Source organism: Gobius niger (assembly GCF_951799975.1).
Source record: "Gobius niger genome assembly, chromosome: 1".
In the NCBI taxonomy this organism is placed as follows: domain Eukaryota; kingdom Metazoa; phylum Chordata; class Actinopteri; order Gobiiformes; family Gobiidae; genus Gobius; species Gobius niger.
This window is the reverse complement of record NC_136852.1, coordinates 68,900,062-68,913,111: the sequence shown is the minus strand read 5'-3', so window position 1 is coordinate 68,913,111 and position 13,050 is coordinate 68,900,062. Positions and strand designations below refer to the sequence as shown.

General features: G+C 41.1%; 1 protein-coding gene across 7 annotated transcripts in view; it reads right to left on the bottom strand.

Moving 5' to 3' along the window:
* agtpbp1 (ATP/GTP binding carboxypeptidase 1) overlaps positions 1–13,050 on the bottom strand; it is a 65,992-nt gene continuing 52,942 nt past the window's right edge. For 4 of the 7 annotated variants that reach the window (XM_079551813.1, XM_079551815.1, XM_079551817.1 and 1 more), the window contains 3 exons: positions 11,557–11,733; positions 9,436–9,587; positions 1–186 (listed from right to left, as the gene is read on the bottom strand). In XM_079551813.1, the coding sequence (XP_079407939.1) occupies positions 6–186; positions 9,436–9,587; positions 11,557–11,733 (510 nt within the window). In that variant the 3' untranslated portion in view covers positions 1–5. The remainder of the gene's footprint in view (positions 187–9,435; positions 9,588–11,556; positions 11,734–13,050) is intronic. The other 3 variants (XM_079551814.1, XM_079551816.1, XM_079551819.1) reach the window with 1 other exon arrangement.

Genomic DNA, 13,050 nt, shown 5'->3' with positions numbered 1-13,050 from the left:
TTCGTTTATTCCCTGTGATTGTCCGAGTCCGACAGCTGCTCGAGGAGGTCGGGGTGCTCGCGGACTTCTGCGGCGCGCTCGTTTTCCGCCTCCAAGTCCTCGTCGTTGCTCTCCGCGCTGTAGTCTATGGCCTCCAGGAAGGATGGCTCGTCCTCGTCCAGCACGTACGTAGTGGGGCAACTGCTGCTGAACACAAATACAGGTCACATTAGCAAACCAATGGCTATGATTTTATTTGGATTGGTCATAAATGGCAATTGGTTTGATTCATTCTTGCTGGTAGAGCCACCTTTACCTGTAATTAAGTTGATTAAAACATATACTATCTCTATATACTTGTCACTAAAGCCTCTCATAAACGATTGCCTATTGAACACCTCTGGAAAACGGAGCGATAAGATCACTTCGAGTGGAACTGGCCAAGTATTTGGTCCAATGTAGGGCTGCTCGATTAATGAAAAAACAATGATCACGATTATTTTTGTCATAATTGAAATCACGATTATTCAAACGATTATTTGTTGTCTTTATTTTATTTATATATTTATATAAATAATAATTTAAAAAACTAAGATGAGATGCACAACTCTATAAAAACTTGATCACATTAGGTCAGACCTGATATACTCCAAGATTTGTCCAAGTATAAACCCTAAAAAACAAAAGTCTAAAAAGGTCTTTTGGCACAGAGGTACAGCATGGTTTTCTCTCTCTGATTCATTTGCTTTAGTCAGATAAATAGTCATTATGCCAGGGCAACATTCCAGGTTATGTGTTGCTACATCACAACAGCAAGTACACTGTCACAAACTGACTGGTTATCAGAATAAATCATTTATCAGAATAAATCATTTGGAAGAGGACCTATAGTGTGTGAACTTAATAATAAAAGGTTGTCTACAGTCAATGCAGCAGCATCTCCATTGAGACGAGCAGGTTTGTGTGTCGCCTCTTTTGGAGTGAAAAAAGAAGCATCAGAGCTGTGAAATGAATGGGCAGAAATTGGCTGCAAACGGCGAATTAATTTGTTTTCATATTTTTGTTTTCATCATAAATTAGGCCTAACACTAAGCGCGTTTAGCCAGACTGAATATTTACTGATACTAATTTATTCAGTATGTATGTAATGGCTGGTGTCGATAGAGTCATTTTAACCATTTTGCATTTAAAATAACTTATATTTGAGCAGCATCAGCTTCGTGGTTGTATAAGCTACGCAGCGGCGGAGTGATCTGCTAGAAAATAGTCCCTCAAAATGCGATCATTCATGTGATGCAAGGTCAGTTATATTCCAAAAATGATTCTATGGACACAGACATTTATATGGTTAGTCTGGTGTTATATAGTGATTTGCCTCAGGTGCTCTGTGGAGCGGGTCAGACTGTTTTTAATGCAGGCTAGCTGATACCATAGAAATGTGCAAGCTTAGCACAAGCCTAGCGCTATGAAACTCTTCAAATATAAGAACTGCATGAATTACAAAAAAAAATATCTCCAGAAATCAGCAACACTCTGGATAACTAGGAAATGAGGCCCTATGTCAAAAATCCTGAAATATCCCTTTAAGAGGTTAACAAAGCATCACCATAGTTAGGTTTTTCAACAAGTCTGAAAAATGCAAACAATCATTTATGAATCACAGAACCGTCTGAAATGAGTTATTTTCAACAAACAAACCGTCACAAATCTTGAAGCCTGAATCACTGGGGCTGTGCATGATGAGATATGAACCTACTTCTCTTCACTATCCCAATATATCACACAATTAGCACTTAACATCCCATTTGGGGTCTCAGCAGATAATAGGCGGTGATGTGAGCTCTGACTAGTGAAGCGTTTTTTTTTTTTCTCCCTGTGGGTCTTAATGGTTAAATGCTTACTGGTTCTTTGAGGTTTTAGTGGCTTTAGTGGCTTTTTAATGGTGTTAATGGTCTGTAATGTAATCCCAGGGAGACAGTCCATCAGGCTTCAGACAATGATCTCCAGCTGAAGCCTGGTGAGTGCACAGAGACACCAGCTGGGTGGACGGACGCCGCTCAAAAATCTATAATTGTGTGCCATTTGGATTCAGAGGCTTTACATGCAAAAAAACAGACAACATGTGTTCGATTGATAGGACCTTTTGGGTGACACTTTACATTACGGGCCAGTAAGTCCTTGGTACTTACAGTGGTACTTATGGTGGTAATTACAGTGGTAATTCTAGGTACTTATTGTGGTTCTTACAGTGGTACTTACAATGGTACTTATGGTGGTAAATACAGTGGTAATTCTAGGTGCTTATTGTGGTTCTTACGGTGGTACTTACGGTAGTACTTATAGTGGCACTTATTGTGGTAATTACAGTGGTAATTCTAGGTACTTATTGTGGTTCTTACTGTGGTACTTACGGTGGTACTTACAATAATACTAATGGTGGTAATGTGGTAATTACAATGGTAATTCTAGGTACTTATTGCTGTTCTTACAGTGGTACTTACAATGGTACTTATGGTGGTAATTACAGTGGTAATTCTAGGTACTTATTGTGGTTCTTACTGTGGTACTTACGGTGGTACTTACAGTGGTACTTATGGTGGCATTTACAGTGGTAATCCTAGGTACTTAAAGGATACTATAGTGAGAATTACAAGTTATGCACTTCTAGATACAGTGGTAACTCTTGGTAATGAAGGTTGTACTTCTTGTTTTCCCTAATGCTGTTTTATGTTGTTTTATAGTCACACAATCCTAGACATTACGTCTGTATGTAGAAGTACCACATTTACTACTTATGAATTGCTGCTGTAGTATTCTTGAATTACCAATAAGTACCATAGATGTATCACTGAAACTACAAGAAACTATCATTTAAAGGACCAAAGTACTAAGAGTTACCACTGTATCTCTTAGTAATGAGAGATACAGTGGTAACTCTGTGTCTCCCTAACCCCTAACGACTAGTAATTATGACTTTTAGTACCACAATATTAACCTAGTAATTACCACTATAAGTACCACGGACTTACCGGCCCGTAATGTAAAGTGTTACCCAATTTGGATTAGTTTTGCGATTCATGACTCCGATCCCAGGTTCAGTTACTTTAAATCGCATCTAGATTACCTCCATTCACAGTTTGTCGCCCTCCTTCCCTCTTGGATAGATGTATATCATGCTTTTTGCACCCGGTTTTGTAGCTCAGGTGCAGCGGCCTGTGTTGATCCGGTCAAATTGACACATTTCGTTAAGGTGCAGGCGGCTTTAGGAGAGGCAATCCTCTATCAGGGACAAACGCCAATATCACTCAGACACGGCTGGAGGGAAGGAGAGGGATGTCAAAGGAAGTGCGGGCTGTCGAGGCATTAATTATAACTACAAAGGAATCTCTCTCTGTGTGTGTGTCATCTGCTTACAGGAGGAGTCACACGCTTTATTCTTCCGACTTTTGAAGATTTTTTACATTGGTATTTCATGTTTAATAACGAAAAGTGTGAATGTACGGAAAGGTTTTGGCTTCACTTTTTCGTCACTTTTTTATTTTGCTATTGTTGCTTTTCCCGGATGTTTTCGTGGCTATTTTGATGCTTTTTCAAGAAGCTTTTCGATTTGGGTAAAACTGATGAAAGTGTGCTCGGTTCAGGTGGGGGTTAAGAGGTTAAAGGGATATTTCAGGATTTTTGACATAGGGCCTCATTTCCTAGTTATCCAGAGTGTTGCTGATTTCTGGAGATATTTTTTTTTTTGTAATTCATGCAGTTCTTATATTTGAAGAGTTTCGTGGCGCTAGGCTAGTGCTAGGCTAGCGCATTTCTATGGTATCAGCTAGCCTGCATTAAAAACAGTCTGACCCGCTCCACAGAGCACCTGAAGCAAATCACTTATAACACCAGACTAACCATATAAACGTCTGTGTCCATAGAATATTTTTTGGAATATAACTGACCTTGCATCACATGAATGATCGCATTTTGAGGGACTATTTTCTAGCAGATCACTCCGCCGCTTTGTAGCTTATACAACCACGAAGCTGATGCTGCTCAAACATAAGCTATTTTAAAGCAGTATTAAGTAACTCTTTCCCCTAGAGGCCATAAGTCGTGTCGTAGCAAGTTGCGATTTTTTAACTTATTAATTGTCTTGGAGAGTAAATACTACACTGACAGAAAAGACAAAGGAAGAGAGGGATATTGTACATCCAATTATACAATGGAAATATGTTTTTTCGCTCAAACTTGGCTGTAAATACTGTTTAAAGTGACGTTAGCGCGCAGTTAGCTTTGCCGTTAGCCTGTTAGCTTCTTCTTCGTGATTTCATTAGTGTGTATTGCTTACTCCGCACCGGGGGCAGTCAAGTTGCAAACATGGTTTTCTGGTCAGAGACACCAGGGGGAGATGAAAGACCCTCCAATCATCCCATAAACACTTGTATTACCTCCACAGGGACTACGGAAAGGATTTATTAAGGTAAACACGTTACTTAGTACTGCTTTAAATGCAAAATGGTTAAAATTACTCTATCGACACAGACATTTATATGGTTAGTCTGGTGTTATAAGTGATTTGCCTCAGATGCACTGTGGAGCGGGTCAGACTGTTTTTAATGCAGGCTAGCTGATACCATAGAAATGCACTAGCCTTGTACTAGCCTAGCGCCATGTAACTCTCTAAACAGAAGAACTGCATGAATTACAAAAAAAATATCTCCAGATATTAGAAACATTCTGGATAACTAGGAAATGAGGCCCTATGTCAAAAATCCTGAAATATTCCTTTAAGTGCTGAAGTGATGGCATTAATCGCACCTGAGCATTTTTCATGAACGTGAAATAAAAATCCAGGTATGAAGAACAGAGCCGGCCAATCGAGCAGAAAATGCCCAATGATTCTACACTCAGACCTCTCCCAGCAGCCGGCGCAATCATTGTTGTGATGACCTATTAAATGCTAAGTGGTAGCAGGCATAAAACCATAAACCGCGCACGCGCACACACGCACGAAGCGCACGCACATGCCGAGTCAAGTCCCTTAACACATTAATGATAAATGAATATATCAATACGGGGCCAGTCGTAGAGACACAGAGTGGAGACATTAAGTGGTTTTGTGGAGTAAAGTCGGACTGCTAAATCAAGTGAGGAAAATGGCTGACAATTTAAAAACCAAGTTAAGATAGAATTGTGGTCGGATTGGACTTGAATAATTAATATTCATCTAATCTGTTCTGACCTCATTTGACTGGGGATTTGAATAGAAGTGATTAGACATAAAGTGTGTGGAATGGAGAAAAGAAAGTAGAGGTGACTGTTTGAATGCAATAGTGTAAATGGTAAGAATTACAAGTCTGAAAGCTTTAAACTCGACAAATAGACAAATCATACAGTAACGAGTGAGAGCCTGGGCTGGTCAGGATGTGGAATTGACTCGGAGCGCCCTCTGCAGGCAGTGGTGGGAATAGCTTTCATCTGGCGGGATGCACTGCCCATAATCCATCTCTGGATCCAGAGATGGATTATGGGCGAGCATGCAGGTAGCAAAAAATAGAACCTTGTATAGATCAAGTAGTTAAACGTGAATGAAACTTAATAAAGGTCGAGGTAACGTTTTGATGCTTGTTTGTCGTGTTTTTGTCACTTTCTTTTCATCCACACCCACCACGTCCATATCTGGTGGGTGTGGTTGCCACGGACAACAGCTCTGAGGAGCCGTCTGGATGGACAGAGAAACTGTCAGCAATTTTTTTGAAAGAAAGTCCAGTTGTCACAAAAAGCACTTTCGGAACCACATCAAGAGAGGCACCTAGTCTGCCCAGAATCAGAATCACAATAATCAGAAGAATCAGAAGAATCAGAAGAAAGAGAACAAAAAGAACAAGAGAAAAAGAAGAAAGAGGAAAAGAGGAAAAGGGAAAAGAAAAAGAAAAGAAAAAGAGGAAAAAGGAAAAGAAGAGAAAAAAGAAGAACAAAAAGAAGAGGAGGGAAAAGAAGAAAAAGAAGAAGAGGGAAAAGAAGAAAAAGAAGAGGAGGGAAAAGAAGAAGAAGAGGGAAAAGAAGGAGAAGAGGGAAAAGAACAGGGAAAAGAAGAAGAAGAAGAAGAAGAAGAAGAAGAAGAGGAAGAAGGAGAAGAAGGAGAAGAAGAAGAAGAAGAAGAAGAACAACAACAACAAGAACAACAACAACAACAACAACAACAACAACAAGAAAACCTTGTGATGTGCACGTCAATTTTACGACCAGTTCCCATGAAATATCTGAGCATGTCACTGATAAGTTTGCATCCACCACATATGTTTTTCTGGCATTTGTTGTTATTGTTTTTAGCTTTTTTTTACACTGCTTTACACCCCTTTTGCCAACGGTCCAGGTGAAAGCTTAGTTGAACAGTTTTTACTTGGTCTTTGTACATTCTCTTCCATCTAAACATGTATAACACCACAAACGCACTCTATAGGACCGCTGACATGCTCTATGTTATTAGTGATGAGGCCATCGGGAACAGAAATAATGACATGTCTGATTATTTTTCACACCTATTCCCTCTCAGTGCACATATTTTCCATTACAGCCATCGCACACTGATAGAGAGCATTGATAGAATTTCAATGGCCGCCCCGCTCTGTGTGAGAGTGAGTCTTGTGCAGGGAGCTGGAGGGACACTGGGAGACGCCGGGGACGATGAGGGTCAGCTCTCACATATACGACACATGGCACCAGAGAAATTATGGGGTTAAAGGGATATTTCAGGATTTTTGACACAGAGCCTCATTTCCTAGTTATCCAGAGTGTTGCTGATTTCTGGAGATATTTTTCTTTTGTAATTCATGCAGTTATTTTATTTGAAGAGTTACGTGACGCTAGGCTAGTGCATTTCTATGGTATTTCATTAATTCATTCAATCTTTATTAAGGACACAAGTGAGGACACATGATCCATATTTATGTTTAAAAGAAAAATATTAAAATACTGCAGATAATTGCAGAAACAAAACAAGGTACCAGCAATTCTCTAGCTGCCACACACATAAAGACACGAGCGCCAATGATTCCACATTTTTGACGTGAATCTCATTGAGCTCAGGTATCAGCTAGCCTGCATTAAAAACAGTCTGACCCGCTCCACAGTGCACCTGAGGCAAATCACTTATAACACCAGACTAACCATATAAATGTTTGTGTCGATAGAATAATTGGAATATGGAATATAACTGACCTTGCATCACATGAAGGATCGCATTTTGAGGGACTATTTTCTAGCAGATCACTCCGCCGCTGCGTAGCTTATACAACCACGAAGCCAATGCTGCTCAAACATAAGGTATTTTAAATGCAAAATGGTTAAAATTATTCTATTGACACATACATTTATATGGTTAGTCTGGTGTTATAAGTGATTTGCCTCAGGTGCACTGTGGAGCGGGTCAGACTGTTTTTAATGCAGGCTAGCTGATACCATAGAAATGCGCTAGCCTTGCATTAGCGCCACGAAACTCTAGCGCCACGAAACTCTTCAAATATAAGAACTGCTTGAATTACCAAAGAAAATATCTCCAGAAATCAGCAACACTCTGGATAACTACGAAAATCCTGAAATATCCCTTTAATAGGAAGAAAAAAAGAAAGTCTACAAAATATCACCAAAAGCCCAATTGTCAATGAGAAACGAGTGATGACAGTGATGTATGTGAAAAAATAATAGCTTTCACCTGATTGAGCATTCGCGCTAAATAGACATATTGTGACAAAGCTGATTAAATAAACATATATGCAAATAACCCCCAGTCTTCGTAACGCAAACATGTTCAGTAATTACAAGGCGGTCTATCTATCTGATTGACGAGCTGACCTTTCGTCACAACTGCATTCATAATGAAGAAACCGCAGCCGCGCCTCCGCATCCCCTCTAAACTGGAAAGGGCTGACATCTCCTTCTTCTGTGACCGACGTTTAAAAGAACCACGACTTTCTTTTCTCTCACCGGACCACTCACTGCGCGTCTTCCCGAACGTCATAAAACATCACTCTCGGACGCTTAGCTCCAGGAAGAGTCCAGCAATAATGGATGTATCAATTAAGCATCAGATTTATACATGAATGTTTCTATATTTAGCATTGAATCTATTTGAAAGTATTGAAGGATATGTTAGTGACGTGAAATGTTTATCTTGTGGGGAGGCTCGCCGTGTTGTTCCTCTTTGTCTCAAAATGGCCAAACAAGCAGTCCATTTAAAGGAATAGGCCACAGTTTTTACATACTGAGATATGTTCTTACCTTAGCTTAGACGAGTTCATTTGTACCTGTCTGGTCTTCACGCGTGCCCTCAGTCACGTAAACACAGCACAGACGGACCGGCGTTAGCATTAGCCTCTCCTCCTCTCCTCTATAGCTCCAAACAAGGTGAAGATAGAAGTTACCAAGCTCCTCCACGTTTCCCCTATTTAAATATGGTTACGTGAAGTGTTACACTATAAAATGAAGCCTGGGCGTTAATTCAACCTGGGAGACCAATTTCAGCATCACGTACCTCAAACCAGTGATCGCGTCCCTGAGGGCCACACCTCCACCTCAGCCCATCAGTGCAGAGCCGCACCTCCGTGGCAGCCAATCATCTACCTCGGTCCTGCTTTAAAGCCTCTTGCAATCATGGTTCGTTTGCTTCCCAGCTGTGCTGCGACCCACCTCTACCCCACCTCCGCCTCTTCCATCCACGGCTTCTACCTACTGCATCTTCACAAGTGTTTCATACCACCACCAGTGTCCAGGCTCCAGGGAAGACATCCCTAACTCCAGCCTGTCCACCATACTGACTTCAGTTCTTACATCGATGTCTGCTACCGGGGTCTGATCGCCAAAAAATAATATTCTGTTCATAAATCTCCCTAATTGCTGCTTTTGTCTGTCTGAGTCTATCCAGGTTGAAGTATTTATTTACACAAAATTAAACAATGTGGATTTTCTAAGCAGATAAAAATATTGTAAGGCGTAATAATACCAGCAGTAGATCAACATCTGTGCAGTAATATCTTCACTTTACTGCGCGGATGCCAAACTACTCCTGGTATTATTATGCCTTACAATATAGTTCCCCTCTTTATCCGCTTAGAAAATCCACATTGTTTGGTGGTAGCTTCTATCTTCACCTTGTTTGGAGCTATAGTGGAGAGGAGGAGAGGCTAAATGGTAACGCTGCGAATGCTGTGCTGTGTTTACGTGACTGAGCATGAACACCAGACAGGTACAAATGAACTCGTCTAAGCTAAGGTAATGTCTCAGTATGTAAAAAAGGTGGCCTATTCCTTAAAGGCCACTGTCACTAAGTCTAAAGCATTATAATCACAGCCGTATAATGCGTCATAAACACGCCCATTCGGTCTCTCTACAAACACAAGATTACTATTCTGAGTCATAAAACAGTTCATGAAAAAGTAATGACTGTGACTAAATCCAAACTCATGTGCTCACCTGACCACTTTGGCCTGGCTCCCGATGATGTCGCTCTCCAGGTCCAGCAGGTGCTGGTGGTTGCGGAGCCCCGTCAGCCTCTTGAGCCTGAGCAGGGCCACGCAGAACTGGGCCCCCATCTCCTCCAGCTCCCTGGTGCCGATCTGCAGACCCTGGAACAACACCCGCATCAATCATCAACAACAAAACCAATCGATCTTTCAGTGGGTAATTATCGAGTAACTGGTAAACTACTTTATTCATTAAAATGTAAGATATTCAACTCTAAAATCATGATATAATTCAAATAAAGCGAGAATTGAGTCGCATATCGTTAGTCACATAGCATAATTGCCTAACTCATTTTTGTTTTGATTTTGGAAAACATGTAAAAAGACGTTTTATAGGAAACACATTGTTTTTTTCTCTTATTGCCATTTTAACAATACAGAATGACTTAGGCAGTTATGCTATGTGGCTAACGTTATTGTACATGACACAGATCTTTTCCTGGCAAGAAGCTCGTACAATTTCCCTGAGCTTTCTCGGTAGAGTGTCGTCCGCTCGGTGCTTCTGGGCATTTTCTGATTGAAATTTCAGCCACATTGAAGGAATGTGTGTTGAAAAAAGATGAAAGCAGAAGGGGGTCAAAAGGACAGGCCAAGGAAACATAATGAAGAAAGGTGGCCTGCAGCTCCACCTGCTGGATGTTTTATGTACAACTACTTTGTAACATGAAACACATTTCAGGCCTGGATGATAATGCAATAAATGACTCTTTAGTGACTTCATTCTGTTCAGAGAAGCATTCACTATGTATCATCTTGTCAGACAAGTTCGTTGTCAATATCAAGATCTTATTTTTTTTTATTGAGAGAAGCTATGTTCCTTATTAGGGCCCGATCGATATAGATTTTTGAGGTCCTATAGCTGATATTTAGGCTGATATTTAAAGTCATTTAAATTGCTGTAATTTTTTTAATCTCTCAAATAGACAATAAGATAAGATAAGATAAGATAAACCTTTATTGATCTCACAAAGGAGAAATTCACTTGTTACAGTCGGCGTTACTTTACGGTCTTATTGTACAGTCTGACAGCAGTGGGGATGAAGGCTTTGCGGTACCGCTCCGTCCTGCACTGACAATAGTTAGACATTTATCATTATAGCAAAGGTAGAAATCATATGGAGGTCGACCAATGTGGGTTTTTCTAAGGCCGATGCTGATATTCCCCAATTGAGGAAAAAAAGTCATCTATAATCCTGTATCCTGTGTATTATGCTTCTAAACGTGTCAGTGTTGAACTGTGACAGCAGGGGGCTGTACATTCATATTGAGTAGGTACTTCAGAGCGAGCTTGTTTGAAAGACAAAAATCAGTCGATTCCAAACCAAAAACAAACCTAGGCAAGTCTCTAGGTTTGCGATTCTTTCCGTCAGCTGTAGAGCAGACGTTTGCACAGACGGGTGGCGCTCATACCTGGCGCAGAGAGAGGGCAGGTCAGGGGGTGGACAGACTCCCATGACGATGTTGCCTCACCATGCTTTCCCCAAACCGCTAGTGGGGAAGGAGGTGGGTTGCAGGGGTGCGGTGTTGTAGTTTATTCTGCAAAAGCTTAATAATATGCGTGTGATGTTTAATAAAGCTTAAACAAATAGAGCTGTGCCTCTGCTCAGCTGTGGCAGCAGACCGGCACCTGTCGCTCTGCGTCTTTTATTAAACACAGCCCTTTATCTGTCAGATAAAATCACCAAATTAGGGCCCAGTTACGCAGAGAAATAAGACGTGGACAGAGCGCAGTGAAAGAAACGCAGGCCACTCGCTGCAAAGTCAGATCCGAGATGAGCGTGAGGCGGGTGGGGAGAGAGAGGCAGCAGCCTAAGTGTTGGACACCACTCGAATGTGCAAATTTACCAAAAGGATTTAATTGATCAGAAACTGTCACATTGGCTGCAGAGAAGTTGTAGAGTTCTGCAGTAGTTGCGAGGAAATCGTAGCTAATAGGAACAGTTGTACAGTGTACACATACATGAACAATAGTGCCTCATCTTCAAAAAGGCTTTATTTTGCAAACCGTGGCACGACGGAGTTTCCAGAAAGTCCCGGTGTTCCTGTGTTAACACGGGTTCTGTGTTCTTACCTTATACTTTCCCTGGTCACATCCACACAGTGTACTCTCCATCGTGTAGCTGCGCTGGACTCCGATCTCCCTCCACACCACCACGCGGGCCGTGGACTCTTTGGATCGCTCCACCACAAAACTGCAGCTGGCCATGCTGAAGGCAGGGGCGATCTGGGACAGGATTTTAGGGAGGGCCTGGAAAACACAGCAGAAAACATTTATAAATAGGATAAAAATGTAGAGGCCGGATAATCAATTGCACGTGAATAGTAAGATAATCTCAAGCAGTACAATATCCAGTATGGAATACCCTTTCCCCATGGGGTCTTTTTGTGTATAATTGCTAATCGTGCAGTTTCGACAAAACACTAGAAAGATCAGCATTTCTGCTTTCTCTGCGAACTGAAGAGTGTGCGCCTTTCAAAGAGGGACACAGCACTGTGTCCTGCCGTAATAATACCCAATAATCAGATCTGATGCGTTTACTTTCTCTTCAGAAATCCAAAAAGAGAGAATCCAAAACTCCGCCTTCTACATGTGCCAGAGCAGATTTAGATTTTTAGAGCAACTGAAGGGTCTGGATGCAGCAGATGGAGGGGCACGTGATCAGTGGAGCTCCACTTTTCCAGGAACTGACGTCACCTCTGCAGGACAACGATAGTTTAAACTAATCAAAACTAAACCTAATCCTAACTTTAAGGACAGTGGAGTGTATGAAAGGTGTTTTAGAGATTTAGAGAGTTGAGATTAACTGAAATAAATGTCGCATGAATAAAGTGGAGCTGACGTCATTTACAGCTCGTGAGCTCCACTGATCACGTGACTCTCCATCGGCTGCGTTTAGACCCTCTTGGAATTGTCTCCACCCCTCCTTCAATCAGGCCCAGCTGCAGAACCAGGTGGAGAATGATTGCGCCTCCATATTTGGACTTGGAGTGAAAGTGCAGTTCATGTGGCAGCAGCTTCTTGTGATACAGAACAGGTTTAATAAGTCAAAGGTCTGGGGTTCAAATCCAGTTCACTGTTTATTGTTACGTGAAGTAATTGGTAATTAAAGAAATTACAACACAAACTTAAAGGGACTATAAGAAGTTTAAAAATGTTAAAATTATGTATTTTCCTCCCCCTACATATTCCAACAATGTCCTAATGTGTACAATGAGCTCAGACCTGTTCACCACAACTGCCTCTAAAATCCTGCACTGTCACTCAAAACTGTGTTACTTCAGGTTCGAAGTGCCGTCATGCACGAGCTTAATATAGAAGCTGCTGTTACACGAATGACCTGAGGTGGCAGTAGTGAGCATAAAATGGCTAACTTGCATCTAGCCCCTTTAACTTCTATTAAAAATTTAAGGATGAGGAGAATGGGGAGACAATTCAGTAAGTTATCAGAGCTAGGACTCGAACACTAAGCACACTTACTCCACAAACTCAACTGAGATTTATTTCATAGATAACTTTTGTGATTATTTAAAATTGTATATTTTTTTTCCATAAAAAAAATATTTT